General features: G+C 39.1%; 1 protein-coding gene across 3 annotated transcripts in view; it reads left to right on the top strand.

Moving 5' to 3' along the window:
- The window catches only part of Epha6 (EPH receptor A6), a 922,149-nt gene that overhangs the window by 786,180 nt on the left and 115,244 nt on the right, over positions 1–20,725 (top strand). For all 3 annotated transcript variants that reach the window (XM_021184473.3, XM_021184474.3, XM_085832510.1), the window contains one exon: positions 17,885–18,094. In XM_021184473.3, the coding sequence (XP_021040132.1) occupies positions 17,885–18,094 (210 nt within the window). The remainder of the gene's footprint in view (positions 1–17,884; positions 18,095–20,725) is intronic.

Raw genomic sequence — 20,725 nt, 5'->3', positions numbered from 1 at the left:
CTGACTCTCTGGTTGAGACAGCTCTCTCTGCTAGTAAAAATTCTAAAAGCTCTCTGGATAGCTCATGGATTTCTGACCAATTTTAGGAAAGCTGATATATATATATATATTGGATCTTCTGACCAACGCAGAAATCCTGTTAGAAAAAATTCCAAAAGTAATTTTTGAGCTTTCCAATCAAAATCAGAAAGTCGAGAAAATTCTAAAAGAGCCGTGTTTGCTCCAGAAAGCCTCTGCATAGTTGATAGAAAACACTCAAAAAGAGCTGTGTCAGCTCTCTAAGTAATTCTTGGGATCTGACCAAGTCAGAAATCCTGTTAGAAAACATTCTTAAAGAGCTGGGTTTGCTCTCCAGAAATCTCTAGATATCTTGGCTCTCACAGAGAAACATTCTAAAGAAGAACTGTTACTGCTTTTTTCTTAACTCATATCACACAGACTTTGGTCTGTCCACAATTTTTTTATTGCATATTTTCTTTATTTACATTTCAAATATTATCCCCTTTTCCGGTTTCCCTTCCTCCTGGAAACACCCTATCATATTCTCCCTCCCCCTGCTTCTATGAGGGTGTTCCTCCACCCACCCACCCACTCCCACCTCCCTGCCCTATACTGGGGCATCTATTGAGCCTTGGTAGGACCAAGGGCCTCTCCTTCCATTGATGCATGACAAGGCCATCCTCTGTTACGTTTGCAGCTGGAGCCCTGTGTACTCCTTTGTAGATGAAAAGCCCACTTTTTAATTTACATATCAATTTAGTTATTTATTCCAGGTTTCCTTTTGATTTCCTTTTGATTCTCCTATGAATCAGCATCCCAAGACCCCAGCCCCTTAATTCTTAGGAAACAACAAGCACACATTTTCTTTTAACATTGCAAAAGAATTCAGAGATCTGCCTAACTCTGTAACACACAGATGCTGGGTGTGGCCCGTCCTGAAATTACCATTTCTACCATACCTGGGCCTAACATTGCTGTGTCCCAGGCTGACCTTGAACTCAGGAATCTGCCTGCCTTTGTATCTTCCTACCTTTGTATCTTTCTGAAAAGATGACTCAGTATAGCTGCCTCTGTTCCTGTAGATCTTTAAGGCTCCTTATATAATGTGTAGTGCATTCTAATATTTTTGCATAGTTAAGAAATTATATATTTTCGAACTCATGTTTTAGAGTTCATCTCCACAGCCTTATGGGCTATCTTGAAGGTCCCAGCTTTTACTGCATTGATGAGACATTAGCTACACCTTCACCTCTTAGACTCCTGCTGTCTGATTATCATGGAGACATTGACATCAACAGGAGGAATGTAAAATATGTACATGATTATACAAACAAGCCTTATGCCCATGGAAGCCATTGACATTCCTGGAGGCCCATGTCTGCTGGCCCTGTCCCAGGGGCAGGAACCATGGCATTCTGTCCCCACCAAGGCCCTGCTGGCCCAGGCAAGTACATATGTATATATGCATGCTTGTATATACCACCTATTGAGTCCGCTGTTTCTCAGACCTGCATGTGTCTCGGGTTAACTACTTTGAACTGATCAACCTTCGTAGGATCACTTCTCTTCCCCGGCAGAGACTGATTTTCCCCTCTCACAGCAGCCATTGGCCATCTGGAGATTATCTTTTTTTTTTCTTTTCTTTTTTTAAAAAATTATTTATTTGTTTACATCCCAAATGTTGCCCCCTCTCCCAGTTCCTCCTGGCAGAATTGTTCACCCATTCCCCTCTCCTTCACCTCTGAGAGGGTACCCCCCTACCCATATGTCCCCACCCTGTGGCATCAAGTCCCTGCTGGATTAGGCTCATCCTCTCCCACTGAGGCCAGACAAGGCAGCCCTCTGCTACATACGTGTCCTGTCTGAGCAGGCCCTGTGGGCTCTTTGGTTGTTGGCCCAGTGGGCTCTCTGGGAGCTCCCAGGGGTCCAGGTTAGTTTTCCTGTGGGGTTGCCATCTCCTTGAGGGTCTTCAATGCTTCCCCTAACTTTCCCACAGTGGTTCCCGACCTCAGTCCAATGTTTGTCTGTGGGTGTCTGCATCTGTGTGAGTCAGCTGCTGGGTGGAGAATCCCAAAGGGCTGCTATGTTAGGCTCCTGTCTGCAAGCAACACATAGCATCATAAAGAGAAATGTGTAACCCAAGCTGGCCTCAAACTTGTGATCCTCCTACCTCTGCCTCCTTCAGCAAATCCTCCTGGCATGCCCCACCACAACCTTCAGAGATTTTCATCTAGGGTGGAACCATATGGGATTTCAGTGTCCATGACGGCAAGTTAACTCTTGTTGACATCATGCCAGTTTTGTTCAGGCAATCATACTGTTGAGATTTCATGGGTTCATTTCCCCTGTCATATCTGAAGAATGCTATCTAGCAACAGTCATCCTCACCCTCTGGATTGTTAAAATCTTTTGTCCCCTTCTTCAGTCACTTTCCCTGAACCCTGTATATAGGGGTTGCATCACAAATGTATCAGTTAGGATTGGGCACCCCCATAGAATTTGATGCTTAATATGATGTATTTTTATCTTATCCACTCCCTACTCAGTGCCCCCAACTCCTCTACCATCCTTCCCACACACCACAAGTACATATTCTAGTCTCTTGCTTATGTATCTTACCAAATCAAATTAATACTGCCCATTTGCTTATGGGTGTGGGATGTTGAACAGGGGCATAGTAAGTCTACTATGGACAACACCACTAGGGAAAATTGACTTCTCTCTCCAAGCAGCCATCAACTGTCAACCTTTCCCCAGGCAGGGAATAGAGCCTTGTGAGCCCTTCCCCTGTACCTTCTGGAATGTTGCCTTCTAGAAGGTTCACCTGCTCTGAGTTCATGAGTGTAATGATCCTGTCATGCCCAGAAGACACTCTGTCCTGATGCTCCCCAAACTCTGGCTTTTACAATCTCTCAGCTCTATGTTCCCTAATGTTCCCTGAGCCTCACAAGGAGGAAATACAATATGTGTGTTCCATTTGTGTCTGAGCTCTCCACAGACAGTTGTTCTCTACACTCTGGCTGGCTGCTGTGAGTCTCAGTCTTAATTGCTACCCACTACACAGAGGAGCTTCTCAGAAGGATGCTGAGCACTTCAGGGATCTATTGACCCGTCCACCAGGTCCAGTTATTCGAGAGTCTCGAGGGAACCTTCTCCTAAGAACCAAATGTGGGGTAGAGAGAGATGAGAACCTTGTGCAATGAACGACACACGGAAGCAGTCTGAGTAGCATCAAGGTCCCACTGTATTAGCAAGGCTCAAGGTTTAAATGCACAAGCAAAAGGGGAAGTACTTCTCAGCAGGAGGACTGGGGCAGTGGAAATGCACCTCAACAGGAGGGATGGGGCAGCAGAAAAAGAGGAAGTACTTCTCAGCAGGAGGGATGGGGCAGCAGAACTTTTTCTTTTGGCAACTACATGGGGAAGCAGGAACTTGGAGGAATCAGGGTACATCTTGAGGTCAGGACATCCAGCGCTGACTTAGGGCTGGAACAATCTGTGGTTGTTCTCGGAGCAGTGGGTGGGTAGCACACTTTTGACCCCCTTTTCTTCTCAGGGGCAGGCCCAATTCAGAGATCAGGACAATAGTGTTGTCTTAATAGCTCCCAACAATCTATGACTAAAGAGAACCTTATTGGGATGTGATCAGATACTATGGCCGTTTAACAAAATAACTTTGGCTTATGGCTCAGTGTCTGCCTCCAACACTTCTATAAAACCAACAAATTTGCTTTAGCTTTTAACCCACTTGTTGACTTATTTCAGTGTTCTGAATGAGTCATTAGGAATAGCTGTCCTAAAGATTTATTATTCAATTTAGGAAATCAGCCCCTTACTTTTTTATTTCCTTTTTTTTTAATTAGGTATTTTCTTCATTTACATTTCCAATGCTATCCCAAAGGTCCCCCATGACCTCCCCCCCGCACTCCCTCTTCTTGGCCCTGGAGTTCCCCTGTACTTAGGCATATAAAGTTTGCAAGACCAATGGGCCTCTTTTTCCACTGATGGCCCACTAGGCCATCTTCTGATACATATGCACCTAGAGACACAAGCGCTGGGGGTACTGGTTAGTTCATATTGTTGTTCTACCTACAAGGTTGCAGACCCCTTTAGCTCCTTGAGTACTTTCTCTAGCTCCTCCATTGGGGGCCCTGTGTTCCATCCAAAAGCTGACTGAGCATCCACTTCTGTGTTTGATAGGCCCAAGAATAGCCTCACAAGAGACAGCTGTATCAGGGTCCTTTCAGCAAAATCTTGCTAGTGTATGCAATGGTGTCAGCGTTTGGAAGCTGATTATGGGGTGGATCCCCGGGTATCATTGAGAAGAGTGTTGTTCAGTTTCTACATGAATATTCTTATTGAAGATCAGTCTTAGTCCATGGTTATCTGATAGGATGCATAGGACAATTTCAATATTTTTGTATCTGTTGAGGCCTATTTTGTGACCAATTATATGGTCAATTTTGGAGACGATACCATGAGGTTCTGAGAAGAAGGTATATCCTTTTGTTTTAGGATAAAATGTTCTGTAGATATCTGTTAGATCCATTTGTTTCATAACTTCTGTTATTTTCACTGTGTCCCTGTATAATTTCTGTTTCCACTATCTGTCCATTGATGAAAGTGGTGTGTGGAAGTCTCCCACTATTATTGTGTGAGGTGCAATGTGTGCTTTGAGCTTTACTAAAGTGTCACTAATGAATGTGGCTGCCCTTGAATTTGGAGCATAGATAATCAGAATTGAGAGTTCCTTTTGGAAGATTTTACCTTTGATGAGTATGAAGTGTCCCTCCTTGTCTTTTTTGATAAATTTGGGTTAGAAATTGATTTTATTCGATATTAGAATGGCTACTCCAGCTTGTTTCTTCAGAACATTTGCTTGGAAAATTGTTTTCCAGCCTTTCACTCTGAGGTAGTGTCTGTCTTTTTCCCTGAGATGGGTTTCCTGTAAGCAGCAGAATGTTGGGTCCTGTTTGTGTAGCCAGTCTGTTAGTCTATGTCTTTTTATTAAGGAATTGAGTCCATTGATATTAAGAGATATTAAGGAAAAGTAATTGTTGCTTCCTTTTATTTTTGTTGTTAGAGTTGGCATTCTGTTCTTGTGGCTGTCTTCTTTTTGGTTTGTTGAAGGGTTACTTTCTTGCTTTTTCTAGGATGTGGTTTCTGTCTTTGTATTGTTTTTTTTTTTCTGTTATTATCCTTTGAAGGGTTGTATTCATGGAAAGATAATGTGTGAATTTTGTTTTTTCGTGGAATACTTTGGTTTCTCCATCTATGGTAATTGAAAGTTTGGCCGGGTATAGTAGCCTGGGCTGGCATTTGTGTTCTCTTAGTGTCTGTATAACATCTGTCCAGGATCTTCTGGCTTTCATAGTCTATGGTGAAAAGTCTGGTGTAATTCTGATAGGCCTGCCTTTATATGTTACTTGACCCTTTTCCCTTACTGCTTTTAATATTCTATCTTTATTTAGTGCATTTGTTGTTCTGATTATTATGTGTTGGGAGGAATTTCTTTTCTGGTCCAGTCTATTTGGGGTTCTGTAGGCTTCTTGTATGTTCATGGGCATCTTTTTCTTTAAGTTTGGGAAGTTTTCTTCTATAATTTTGTTGAAGATATTTGCTGGCCCTTTAAGTTGAAAATCTTCATTCTCATCTACTCCTATTTTCCGTAGGTTTGGTCTTCTCATTGTGTCCTGGATTTTCGAATGTTCTGACTTAGGATCTGTTTGCATTTTGCATTTTCTTTGATTGTTGTACCGATGTTCTCTATGGAATCTTCTGCACCTGAGATTCTCTCTTCCATCTCTTGTATTCTGTTGCTGATGCTCACATCTATGGTTCCAGATTTCTTTCCTAGGGTTTCTATCTCCAGCGTTGCCTCACTTTGTGTTTTCTTTATTGTGTCTACTTCCCTTTTTAGGTCTAGTATGGTTTTGTTCATTTCCATCCCCTGTTTTGATGTGTTTTCCTGTTTTTCTTTAAGGACTTATAACTCTTTAGCAGTGTTCTCCTGTATTTCTTTAAGTGAGTTATTAAAGTCCTTCTTGATGTCCTCTACCATCATCATGAGATATGCTTTTAAATCCCGTTCTAGCTTTTCGGGTGTGTTGGGGTGCCCTGGACTGGGCGAGGTGGGAGTGCTGCATTCTGATGATGGTGAGAGGTCTTGGTTTCTGTTAGTAAGATTCTTGCATTTGCCTTTTGCCATCTGGTAATCTCTGGAGTTAGTTGTTATAGTTGTCTCTGGTTAGAGCTTGTTCCTCTCCTGATTCTGTTAGCCTCTATCAGCAAACCTCGGTGACTACCTCTCTCCTCTGAGTTTCAGTGGTCAGAGCACTCTCTGCAGACAAGCTCTCCTCTTACAGGGAAGGTGCACAGATATCTGGTTTTCACACCTGCCTCTTGGCAGAAGATGAAGGCCCGAAACAGGGCCTGTCCCAGAAGCTGTTAGCTTCTGTATTCCACACTCTCACATACGCAGACTGGTCTCAGAGGGATCCAGGTACCAAGATGGCGCCCCCAGGTGCTCCAGCAAAGCCCTCCTGGACGGTGCGGACACCTGTCCTCTGGCAGGGAATGTGCCCGGATGTCTGGAGCCTGAAACGGAGTCTGCCTCAGAAGCTGTCCTCTAGGGACCTTGTGGGTGTCCATCGACTCTGCGCCCAGGTGACCCAGTGCTGGCCCCAACCAGAAGAGATTTGTGATCCTGGTCAGGCTGGCTTTTCTGCTTCCCTAATGCTGTCTCAGGTCCGCGAGATTGGATTGGAACAGAAGTTGTGTTCCACTCACCGTTGGTCCTAAGATCACGTGGAGAGTCCTCTAGGGGACCTTGGGGGTGTCCTCCGACTCTGTGCCCAAGGTGACCTGGTGCTGGCACCTACTGGAAGGTGACATTATTCATTTTTGACTGAAAGAGAATTCCACTGTGTATGTTTTTAAAAGGTTGCAACCATTTCAGGTAACTTGGAGTAGGTGAACCCAAAAAAGTGCTTCTAACATACACATGAACCAAACTTAGTAACTTCTTTCTTAGACCATACAGTGTCATTATCCAATAGGGTTTATTTTATTGTCTGTGTGATTTATTCATTATAGATAGCCAAGACCTTGTGCTGAAAATTGGGTCCTCTATAAATATGTTCAAAGAATAATATGTAACTTTAGTAATACTGCTCAAAGAACTAGCTTGCCATCAACTGGGTGTAATGTTATCACTCATAGTTAACCTTTATGGGTCATGAATCACTAGAATGATCTACCTTTTACAGAGTATTGAACATTTTTCAGCGAGAGCTTGAGAACATTGATTTATACTACAGTACTCAGATCTTTCGTACTCCCTAATGCTATTCAGTTGGTATAGGCTCAATATCACCAAGGTTCTTCATTAACAACCCCCTAAAATACAAAGCAGAAATATTAGATGATATTTATTCCCCTCTTTCTAACTGTGTAGCAGAAATGTAAAGATCTGTTACTTATAGTCAAAGCATCTTGTTTTCAAAAGTGGAGATATCTTTAAGTATGATCAGCATTTCAAAGCTTGTTCGCATATGATATCCTTAGGTAAAGCCCTAGCAAAGTTAACTTTCTACGAAAAAAAATAGTTCAAAAAACATATTTTACTGCTTACTGCAGATTTGAATAGCTTCTCTCTCTACGAGAAAAATGCATTCAGTCATTTATTTCATTGGATTTGTCTTGAGTGTTTATTGCTTGCCAGTCTTGGTGCTAGGCCCTTAGAGTGTATGGATAAACACTCATGTAAGCATGACAAGGTAAGTCTATCCCATAGAAGCAATCAACTTCCTAACCAGTGTTCTCTTCTGTTCACGTAATCACAGGCTTTGTTGGACAGCTTCTAAAATAAATTTGGAACTTCATTCAAGCCAGGTTCTTTCTCTTGAATTATCTTAATAACTTCCCAACTTATCTCTGCTTCCACTATACACATGAAAATTTAAAAAAGGTGTTGGTCTATCTTAGCGTTTTACTGCTGTGAACAGACATCATGACCAAGGCAAGTCTTATAAAGGACAACATATATTTGGGGCTGGCTTACAGGTTCAGAGGTTCAGTCCATTATCAACAAGGTGGGAGCATGGCAGCATCTAGGCAGGCATGGTGTAGGCAGAGCTGAAAGTTTTAAATTTTCATCTGAAGGCTGCTAGTGGAAAATTGCTTCCAGGCAGGTAGAAAGATGGTCTTAAATTCCAGACCCACAGTGACACACCTACTCCAAAAGCCACACCTCCTCCAAAAGGGCCATGCCTTCTAATAGTGTCACTCCCTGAGCCAAACATATACAAACTATCATACAGTTTGTGTGCCTGCTTTGCTGGGTAGCTCAGGGAAGACAGAACTTAATCTATGATAGGAGTCTCAGCCCATGTTCTTCTGGGTGAAAAAACACTGGGATCCGAGGTGGATGCTGTGGTTCTCAATCTCCTATGTACCCAGAAGCCACAGGGGGACCTCAAGAAGTTGGAAATGTGGGTCCAAAGGTCTGAGCTTTCCCTACCTACACACCAGGCAGGAAGGGGATGGCTGAGCCTGGGATAGGGAATCGGTTTGGTTCCCAGTGAGTTCCAAAAGTAGGAAGGGGCTGAAAGAGAGGCCTTCTCTGGAAGATTAAGGAGAGGCTCTTTGTGAGGAAGGCCAACCTCCCCAACCCCCTGCAGCAATCCTTGATGAGGGAGACAGCACTTGCTTGTCCAAACTGTTTTATTCATGGTGGAGGTGAATGCATACATTTTACCCAGGGTGAACCAGAGATTAAATACCTTTTGTAGGAAGGGATGCCAAGGAAGGGAAACTCATTGGTTAAATACATGAAGCCTAACTAGCATGGAGGATTGCAAGTTTTTATGCTATGTGATCAGTTGTCATGACTGTCTCAATGGGGTGTTTTGATTTTTTGTTCCAGGACAGATAGACCCTGGTCAGGAGTTGGTTTTAATGTCTGCTGTTCTCAAGTATGAGAATTCTGGGGAGTTGAACCTGCTTCTACCTTACCAGGTCTTCTGTCTGGTGGTACCATCCACTCACACCACATGTAGCGTTTTCACTTACTATGAAATCATACTCCAGCTTCTCCTTTCCTTCTTCTATTTTGAATAGACTTTAAGCTATGCTAACTCTCATGGATCTCCCTGACTTTACCTTGTCAACCTTTTTAGTACCTCTTGTGCTTTGAATGCAAGAGACTCCAGCCTGTCTGGCTTTCCCTTATCTTGCCAAACTAATCATTTTTTATCTCAGACATTGGTGTGTGCTAATAACTGTCCACAGACTCCAGTATGCCATTCTCTTCCGAATCATTCTGTGGTATTTGTTTTACCACCATTATTTAAAATGACTTCACTTATTTTTTTTACTATTTCTTTTCTAGTCTTCTGTCTCCTATTTCCTACACAGAAACTGCTCTCGGTTTGGGTTTTCATGTCAACCTCTGTCAACCAGAGCAATCATTGTCCCACAGTAGACACTTGAAGAGTATTGTCTTGGGGCATGGATTTGTGTAAAACGCCATCTGAAAGATTAAATTTGTCATGAAAAGCTCAAGGGAAGAAAAAAAGTCAATATTCCTTAATGGGGTAACTGTATAAGCCCAGCATTTAAGTTGGTACCAGTTTTAAGGGTGAATAAAAAAGATGGATCAAAACAAGGATGGGGGACTAAAGATAAAGGGGAGTCACAATTTCATATTCATGATGGAAGCATTGCATCTTGCTCTATCTCTGAAGAATGTTAGGCAATGACAGTATAAGACTTCAGTATTATTAGGGCCTCCATATATTTATCAAAAAGCAAAACTTAGCACATAATTATATGGTAGCTTCCTATAGCATGACGCTTTAATCCAATATTTGTTCTAAACTCAGGCCAGATACCTGAACTCTAAGAAGAATAAGCATTGAAAAAGCTAACATATCTATGGGTGCACCTCACTAAAAGGGGGGGGGAGGGGGCCTTGAGAACCATCAAAACAGCTGGAGTTGCTGCAGAGATGATGTGACATGCCAGTGACAGCTTAGATCTAGAGGATGCTGTGCCCCAGGGTCTGAGGGAAGGCTTGATGGAACTCTCTGCAGCTTTCAGAATAGCAGTCATTATTATGTATAGCTTTCAGCAAACCCTTCCAATTGGGCTCACCCTTCCTGTCAGTTAGAGGGTAAACTCCCTGTTTCTCAGCAGTCAGAATGAGAAAGCAAAGAAAAAGCCAGGTAAAAACAAACAGAATTCTAGTCACTGAGTTCCAAATTCATCATATAAAGATGCCACCTTCAATTGCTTTCATTTGGATCTCCGTTTTGGGAAAGAAATCATATGTCATATATAAAAAAAAAAATCACAGTTTCCTTTTGATTAATCTGCAGTAGGAAGCCCAAAGATATTAAATTTCAGTGTTCCCAGACTTCTCTCCACCCCTCGTAAACAATTCAATTGAATTTGAATTAATATTTATCAAGCACTACACTATGGATGGCAGTATAGTGGATGCTGTCATACAAGTGCTACATAAAAGGGCTACGACTCATGACCAGCCTTAAGATAACAATCTGTTTTATATAGAACAATGGGATTATAGCAGCAGTTGCCATCAGTATCCCCACTAGATGCTAAAAAAACAAAAACAAAAAAAACAAAACAAAAAACTTGTTTAAATTCACTCTTTATTAACTACACACCATATTCAAGAAAGAAAAGTTCTGAACTGAATTTGTAAAAGTGATGTCATCAAGGAATAGAAAAAGGGAAACAGATTTTGTTAGGAGAAGAGTTACATTATTTCTGGAGAAAAATGTCCTATAACGTCTCATGTGTGAATAAATGAGGCTACTCCTCTTAGCCAGACAGAGATGAATAGAATAGCCTCTGTTGATTTTCCTGTAACGTTCTTCTCTCTCTCTCTCTCTCTCTCAATCTCTCTCTCTCTCTCTCTCTCTCTCTCTCTCTCTCTCTCTCTCTCTCTCGTTTTTTTTGTTTTTTGAGACAGGTCCTGCAACGTTCTTGCTTGCTTGTTTTTAGTTCAATACTCTCAGAGGTCTTTTTATGGCATTCTTTATTATTCCAAATAGTGCTGTCCAAACTATCCTAGGCTAGGTGAAGACACGATTAGCTCTTTTTCTGACAATTCTAATACACCAGAATGTATGCTTACATAGTCAGGCCTTCTTAATTATTTCTACTCACAATTTCTCTCACCCCAGAAACTTTTATATAACTTTAGGTATGTGTGTATATAAAAACAGGTATAGAAACCAACCATTTAACCATTTACTAATAACGAATCATGAAGAAATTGGTGGTTGAAATCAGCTCCTTTTCCACGCACGATCTCATTAGTTTTAAAGACAAATGGAAATGGGCACACTAATGAGGTGCATATGAACATTTGTGTACACATAAAGAATTAGGACATGGAATCTGAAGCAATGGCTCTATGGTTTACAGCACTTGCTCTCTCAGAGGATCTGGGCTCAGTTCCAAGTACCCACGTGGTGACTCTACCATTACTAACTCCAGTTCTAGTGGTGTCTTCTGACCTCTACAGGCACCAGGCATGCACATGGTGCTCACACATACATACAGGTAAAGCACTCATACACATAAAATAAATAAATACATTTTTAAAGAAGGAGTTATATGTTAATGCTGGGGGTTGGAGAGGACTGCTCAGAGGGGATATCTCTTGTTGTACAAGTATAGTGAAATGAGTTTGGCTTCCTGAAACCCTCATAAACTCAGATGTGCTAACATTTGTCTCTAATCATAGGAGTTCTCTGACAAGATGGGAGGCAGAGGCATGAGCTCAGGTGCTCATAGGCCAGACACCCTGCTGACTACTGACATGAACAAGACATCCTGCCTCCATTAATGTAGAAGGGAAAAACAAACACTTGAATTGTCTTCTGTCATCCACAAGTATAGCATGGCCTGTGCAGGCCTATATTCACACACTCATATGCATGTACATACATACACATAATACATACACATTATTTTAAAATAATTTTTAACTGATAATATTTTAGAATAATTGAGCCTTTACTGATACTTGAAAATATAGGACACAAAGCATCTTTAATGATTTCAGTAGTTCATCAATATTTCAATTCAGAATTATCAATACTGAGGGTGCTACTTTGTACAAATATGTAATCTAAAATGGCAGTACATTTAGCACCATTTCAATTATTATTAAAAACTCTGTTCTAATTCCAAACTACTATTCATCAAATGATTTTCTTTAGGAATCTCACCTCTACTCTTCAATTAGCAAACTCAACGGTTCTAATATAATACAATCTAGAAGTATATCAATTTGATAGTTATGTGCTGAAGAATTACACAAGAAAATGTTGTCTTTGTTTTTCATAATTAAAGCATTATGTTTTCATAACAGCAGAAAACGTCACATGTTCAGCAGAAACCCTGCAGTTCCTAACATCCAAGTTTTATAACGGAGCTAATGTATTTCAAGCGGCTGTGATCCCTTGGTACTTCATGTCATCACAGCATGCACATTGCAAAGTGCACATGTGTGTTCAGAGCCAGTTCTGAAGCAAAGTCCCAACAATGCAACCTGAGCTGAAAACACCTGGATTTTCCTCACAATTGTTTTTAATTAATTTTTTGGCATTGCATCGCCCTAAACTTTCTACTATTAGAAAGTTTACTTTCTAATATTCCCGACCCCAGACCCAATTACATAATCCCATGAGCTACAACCCATAGTTTACAAAGCTCTGCTGTATAGTATTTATAAACGCTAGTTCCACTGGTACATGATGGCAATCCTAGCTCCACTTATCTCGCATAGTTATTTTGAGAATTAAATGGAAACATACCTGTAAGATTTAAGATTGTTACACGTTTATAGTGATTTATAAATGTTGTGTATTTTCCCCAGGCAAATGTGGTAGCAAATAAGATATGTTGACCCAAATAATATTTCATTATTTAAATATCTAATTTAATATGTAATAATATTTAATTTTGGACCTTACCTTTATTTTATTTTTATATTTACCTATATTTTTTGAAATAACAAGATTTTAGTTTTGGGCTTGCCATTAGAAAAAGAAAAAGAATCAACACAAATAACAAGGAATCCACTAGGCAGTTCCCATCTGTCTTAAATGGCTGTGGATTTCCCACAAAACCATGACTTACCAGATTCCACTGCTCGCTTGTGTGAGCTCTGATTTTACATTCACTCCCCGGGTGCAAACAGATCACTTCTAGCAACACTAAGTCACTTGATCATGGTGGATGGTGACTTTGATGTGTTCTTCAATTCGGTTTGCGAGTATTTAATGGAGTTTTTTGCAACAGTATTCATAAGGGAAATTTGTCTGAAATTCTTTTTCGTTGTTGAGTCTTTGTATATCAAGGTGATTGTGGCCTCATAGAATGAGTTTGGCAGTGTTCCTCCCATTTTATCTTGTGGAATAGGTTGAAGAGTATTAGTATTAGCTCTTCTTTGGAACTCTGGTAGAATTCTGCACTAAAACCATTTGGCTCTGGGATTTTTTTTTTTTGATTGGGAGATTTTTAATAACTGCTTCTATTTCCTTAGTGTTTAAAATACTATTCAGATTGTTTACCTGCTCTTGATTTAGCTTTGACTTGGTATCTGTCTAGAAAATCATCCATTTCATTTAGAATTTCTAATTTTGTGGAGTAAAAGCTTCTGAAGTAAGACCTAATGATTCTTTGAATTTCTTCAGTGTCAATTTTTATGTCTTCCTTTTCATTTAGATTTTGTTAATTTTGTACTCTCTCTCTTTCTCTCTCTCTCTCTCTCTCTCTCTCTCTCTCTCTCTCTCTCTCTCTCTCTCTCTCTCTCTCTCTCTCTGCCTTTCAGTTAGTTTTGTCAAGAGTTTGTCTATTTTGTTGATTGCCTTAAAGAATGAAGACATATATTTTTAATGTGCCGCCATTTAAATGGCCATCATGCTTAGTCCTGCCTTTAGTCTATCTCACAAGTGTTGATCTTGAGATTATATAATCCCAGACAAAATCTAGAAATACTAATGTTCCACGAATATACCAAGGACAATTTTTTTAAAAGGCTGTTTTTAACTTTCTCAACATGTAGCAAAGGAGAACATAACAATAGCAATCAGTTTTTACTTGGGTGTTATTACCTTGATTTATATTAGTCACCTGACCTTTTATCTATCAGGGTTTTGTACCATTCACACAAATATAAGCTTAGTGGTAACAAGCAGAGATTTGTCATATTGTTATTATGAAAATCGTTTTGACTCCATGGACTCAGAAAGAATTGGTCAAATGAATTAGAAATTAATAAGGAACATTGTGTAGCCTCTGAAACAACAGTACAAAGTAGTTCAGGTTATTTTCACAAACCAGCATCTCCGTTTTTAAATGCCACTGCTTGTGATTGTTAGAACACAAATTGCCACGCAGTTGATAGGAAAGCAGTTAATCCAAATCTCTTCAAGTGTTTTTGTAACAATATTAAAATGATCCATTAAACACACACACACACAATCACTAAAACATAGAAGAATTCAAGTGTTCATCAACTTTCAGTGAATACAAAAGAAATAAAAAGTAACAATACAGAGATAAAACACTGATTATCTGCTACAATGTGAAAAAGTCTTGGAAACATTAGGCTACAACATGCAAGAAGTCAGCTATAAAAAGCTGCATGTTTCTGATTGGAAAATATTGAGAGCAGGCAAAATCCCAGGAGGATAGAAAGTAGCTTAGTGGTTGCATAGCGTAGTGGGACTACCGGGCATAGCGGGGATGTGATGGTGGATATGCGATGATTCTCATGAGGGTCATGGGAAAAAATCTTAAGCTCTATTAATGCTGTGTGCTGTCAAAGGCTGAGTGTCATGCTATGGGAACTCTGGGTTACTAAGCTGTTGAAAAGAACATGATGCTACATTGGTGAAGACTTGATAATGGGATTGGTGGGTATGTAAACTAGTCCAGCCATTATGAAGGATCAGTAAAGATGTTCCTCAAACACCCAGAAATTGAAATGCCATGTAACTTACTCACGTGTTACAATCTGAAGGAATCTAAGGCAGCAATAAAATAGAGATCCGTGTATGCCCTTCATCACAGCACAATTCATAGTAGAGCCACATGGAGTCAGCATAGGAGCCCAGTGATGGATGCACAGAAGAAAAAATGTGGCCTATGTAATTGTGCATTCTTCATCGATTAAACAAGAATGAAACCAATGTAATTTATTCCAGAATGTGGATGGAAGTAAGGACTATCCTGTTAAGCAAAGTTAGATAGTATTAGAAGGGGAAAGATGGTTCATCTGGTAAAATGCCTGTATAAAGGATCTGAGTTTACAATTCCAGAACACATATAAAATGTGCAGGGTGCACACATGCAAACCTAAGGCAACAGGAGCAGAGCTGGGAGGATCCATGTAGCTTACTGATCAGCCAGTGTGGCTGAGTCAGTGAGTTGTGGATCCAGTGAGTGCCTTGGCCCAAAAATAAGGATCTTTTAAATGATGGACATCCAGTATCAACATTACATAAACACACACACACACATTCACACACAAACACACACACACACCACTGTCCAGTCTTAGACACATAAATTTCTTGCATATATAGAATTTAAGAAATGAAAGGGAAATTAACAAAAACATAAAATTATTAATGTCGAAGGGAGGTTAAAGAGATTAGTAGGGGGGCTGGAGAGATGGCTCAGCCATTAAAGGCTAGGCTCACAAGCAAAAATATAAGAGATTAGTGGGGGGACCAGAAATGAGATAGAATGCAAGTGTCTCACATAAGTAATACGAGGGTAAATATCAACAAAATATATTACACATATGCATGATAACGTCCTAATGAAGTTCACTATTACTAATTTTAAAATGTGTTTAAAATAATAATTTTGGTTTTTGTGGCATTCTCAGGTTAGATTGGAACCTACATTTCCACGTGACCTTGTATAACTATTTCCCTTTATAGATACAGGTGTTTAGATTATCAACAGATTTTTTCAAAAAACAAAATTTCTGATACATTGACATGGTAAAACTTTATGTAATAATAACCAAGACTCACTAACTATAAAGAATTATTAAAACAATCCAAGAGTTGTTTGTATATTTTATATGTGAGTCTTTTAAAACTCGGGGTTGGATCACTACACTTGTACAGAGAAAGGAATGAGGCTTTTTTTTTTCCACAGATGGGCCAGGAACTCTTCCTCCTGTTTAGAAGTTCTGCCTGACAGTAACTATGAGCTGACAGAACTTTACTTCCTAAGAAAGAAGAATTACCTTTTAAAGTGTAGTGTAGTCCTTTCCAGAAAATAGAATTTATGTTTTCAATTCTCAAGTTTTGAAATTCCTAATAGAAGAGAGTTAGGTAGAACACATGATCGAAGAGGCCGATTCACTCTAATAGTGGACTGCCTACAAAGATGGATTGGAAACATAAAGAGCTAATAACACCAAGGATTTTCATTGCTATGTTATCTCTTGTACATTAATTATACAGCAGAGCCTGCTTTAATGGACACAGTTTCTGTGAGGATGCTTTGTTTAAGAAAAGCTTCTTCCCTTTACTCCAATTTGAATGTGGAGATACAATCTGAGAGCTATCAGAGAGATTTGATATGTAAAGCCAAGTTTGCACCATTGGTAATGTAAGCTTATTCTTCTACATAACCAATGGGTCAGCCTAGTAGAAGAGGCTGTGTCCCTATGAGGGATTCGCTGGGTCTCATCACCCTGTGCCTAAGTGACTCTGTGGTTTTTATCAAACATTCATGACAACAGCTTGTAACATAGAAAAAATGTAATTATCTTTATGTATGCTTCTACTATATAAGATAATATTGCCTTAGTTTCTTACTATATAAATCTACTTTTAATATCATTCATAAATTAAGTTGGCCCAATATATTAAAATGACTGGAATCCTTTATGCTTCTCTGTAACTCACTGATGATAACACTCTCCAAACAATTAAATAAATTAATATACATTACTTTTATTTCTATTCACATGTCATCTGATACCAAGACTACTGCCTGTATTTGGCTTTGCTTGTCCTTGCATTTTGCACAGAATACCACTGGACTGCTTTTCCTGTTTTGTAAATTATGCATTGTCCTGAACTCTAGGTGGAAGGATAAGATGTAATGTATTGATTATTGTCTGTTTTATTATTCACATTGCAGTATATGGTATAATTCTTCTAGCCAAGAACTTCAAATACATTATTTTATATTTGTCCAAAATAATTGAAAACAAAATCTAGTTATTTTTTGTCTACTTGTGTTATTCTATTTTGTCTACAGCTTTTCTAAATCCATTTTTTGTTTATATATCTTCATGTGGTTTTTTTTTTGAATGACCTAGCCTTGGCCTATGTATATATATATATATATATATATACCTATATATATATATATTATTTCTAAATACCACATGAATTTCTCCAAATCTCAGGCTTTGGTGCCCTCCTGTCTACTTGTGCTGCCCCAGAGAGGCTTATAAATGCAGAATGTCCATTGTGTATTCTCCACACTTTTCTCTCACACCATTTTACTTCAGTTTGCTCTTCTTAAAAAAAAAAAGTTGGCATAGTTTTTTTCTGGAAGTAGACATGGCTTGCTGTCCTCTGTCCTTGTTTAGCTTGGCTCTTCATCACCTCTAGTTAGCTTCTTATTCCATCCTTAAATATCAAACAAGGTCTCATATTTTGTTATGAAGACCGGCAGTGGTCAGCTGAATTGATGTTGTCTCACCAATATATCCTGTACGATTCGTTTGTGGTTCAATTTACTACATATATATGTATGCACACTCTATTAAGATCAGGCATCTAATAGGTGTGATTCTCTCACAGAAGCATGATGGCCACTTCACCGTCATCCAGTTGGTCGGCATGCTGAGGGGCATCGCGTCAGGCATGAAGTATCTTTCTGACATGGGATACGTTCATCGAGATCTAGCCGCGAGGAACATACTGGTGAACAGCAACTTAGTATGCAAGGTCTCTGATTTTGGTCTCTCCCGAGTGCTGGAAGATGATCCGGAAGCAGCTTATACAACAACGGTAAGTTTCGGCGCCCTGTTCCGTCACCGTGTTTACTTTTAGTTGTTTAACACTGTTAGAATAATTGTTCCTGGTTCCTCGGTCTCATGTCCTCACTTCTTATTTTCCTAACTGATATGTTACTCAGTTAAAAGGATTTTCTATATTTGAAGGCTCCGAGGGTCGTTGTTGCTGCTGCTGTTCTTTTAAAATAATAATAATAATCACCACACACACACACTTCTAAGATTTCGTCTTTGGGCTCCTGACACGCTGGAACTCTATGACCTTCATGGAGATGTGTGGCTTGACTTCCTTCGGATTAAACCTGCCCTTGCCTGAGGTATTTTAGCTTTCAATACATGTTCTTCTTTAAATATACTTCTTTATATATTTAGCAACATTGCCTCTAATACTTCAAGGATAATAAGGAGCCAGTGATTCAGAAATATCTTCTTTTTAAGTGTTACGGGGTGATCTATACACACTTATAAATGAATGACATAAGCTTCTTTGGCGATGTTTAAAGACTCTAACTCTAAAGCATTTTTCAGAGTACTCAGGGGGACGGATCTAGAAAGAAAAGGCTTAAGCTTTAAACCCAAAGCACCATCTTAAATAATATGATGTCAAATTCACGGTGGATATCTTAAATATTTATGAATTCTCTCACTCAATTCTTTGTATTCACCTCCTTGGATATTGTTTAAAGAACTGAGTCTTAACATCTCTATTGGAGTATAATAATCCTGTTAAGTTTTACTGTGACTCTCATTTGTTTATTAAAATTCGGGCCACTGATTCATTTGATATTTAAAACAGCTTCAGTGAAAAAGCAAGCAAAAAACTTACTCAAAACATATTTATTCTTTTTCCCTTTTTAACCATGCTAATAATTTTTAAATGGTACCCCTTTAATTAATTCCTCTTTATTTTATTTTCTATTAATTATTTTGAAGTTTTACTGTATTCAATAAGCCTTAAGGTAAATGGAAGTTTGACACTATTGATAAAATATTTATGTCCTTATTAGTATTTTTATTGGAATCCCCTATGATAATTTGTCAACATTTTCACATTTCAATATAAAATAGGGTTCCGTGGAAAGTAAATTAATCTCCAAGTCTGATGTATAAGGTAGAGCCAATCATTATTCTTTTAATTTAACCAAAAACTTTATGAAAATAAAAAAATCTATAGGACCTTAAAATACATTAGTCATTTTAGTGAAAAATTGATATCTCAAACTCCATCTTCTATTTGGAAAATATTGTAATTATTTTCACTTTTCTAAAACCTTTTTCTTTCTTCAACTTATAAATCCATAACATCCCAATTATTAGGATTAATAAAAATGCAACCCTAACACTTTGTATTTGTATAAAATATTAATTGTAATATTTTAAAAATTTTTTATACATGCAATGTATGAAAAAATACAATAAAATAATTAATGAGCCCATTGAGCGTGGACATATGTACTAATGTCTGTATATTTATAACACTTTAAGTAACAATTTAATTGCTTTTTAAAATATGAAGCCAATAGCGAGAAAAATATCTTCATAAAACTAGTGGGTAACCCAAAGTTCTGAGAGCTGGGACTAAAGGTGAGCACCACTGAGGCTAAAGAGATGGCTGTGGTTAAGACTGCTCTCCTGAAGGTCCTGAGTTCAAATCCCAGCAACCACATGGTGGCTCACAACCATCTGTAATGAGACCTGATGCTCTCTTCTGGTGTGTCTAAAAACAGCTACAGTGTACTTACATATAATAATAAATAAATCAAAAGAAAGAAAGAGAGAGAGAGAGAGAGGGAGGGAGGGAGGGAAGGAGGGAGGGAGAGGGAGGGTGAGGGAGGGAGGGAGAGGGAGGGAGGGAGGGAGGGAGGGAGGGAGGGAGGGAGAGGGAGGGAGGGAGGAAATAAAAATGACATTATTTGGTTAGTTGCCTTTATAATGGACCTGGATAGTCAATCCTAAAATAACAAAGCCATTTCTCTCTAAGACTTCTTTGTTTTACATGGCTCCAGCCACATATGTAGCAGAGGATGGCATTGTCTGGCATCAATAGGAGGAGAGGCCCTTGGTCCTGGGAAGGTTTAATTCCCCAGTGTAGGGGAATGCCAGGGCAGTAAGGTGGGAGTGGATGAGTGGGAGGGGAACACCCTCATAGAAGCAAGGGGAGGGGGAATGGGATGGGGAATTCCAGAGGGGAAATCAGGAAGGGGAATGTAAATACATAAAATATCCAAAAAAATAAAAGTCATACATTCTTGTGCTTCCCAACACTTTGATATGTCCATTGTTGTTATAGAAGTCGGAACAAGAAATATTGTGATAGCAAGGATAAGTAGCCTAAGGCAGGTCTTCTTTAAAAGGGCTAAGATTGTATCATAGCATATAAAATAAATTAGACTTTTGGATGGAAGGCATTTCCCATGAAGAAAGAAAGGGGAAAAATATGGAAATATAGATATATGAACAGGCAGGTGGGTAAATATGTGGACAGTTTAAAATTGAGTCCAGAAGAAGTGATAAAGCCAAGTTCGTCAGCAATAATTTTCAAGGTTCTTGAATGGCACTCCGAGAAATGTGAAAGTATTTCTATAGCAATTAAGAAACAGCCACTGACTGACAAGTAAATGAATCT

The sequence above is a fragment of the Mus caroli genome, unplaced genomic scaffold (genome assembly GCF_978045245.1).
Source record: "Mus caroli unplaced genomic scaffold, Mus_caroli_1 scaffold_17, whole genome shotgun sequence".
Classification (NCBI taxonomy): Eukaryota; Metazoa; Chordata; class Mammalia; order Rodentia; family Muridae; genus Mus; species Mus caroli.
Note: the sequence above shows the minus strand (reverse complement) of the source record. Positions and strands in the feature narration are given on the sequence as shown.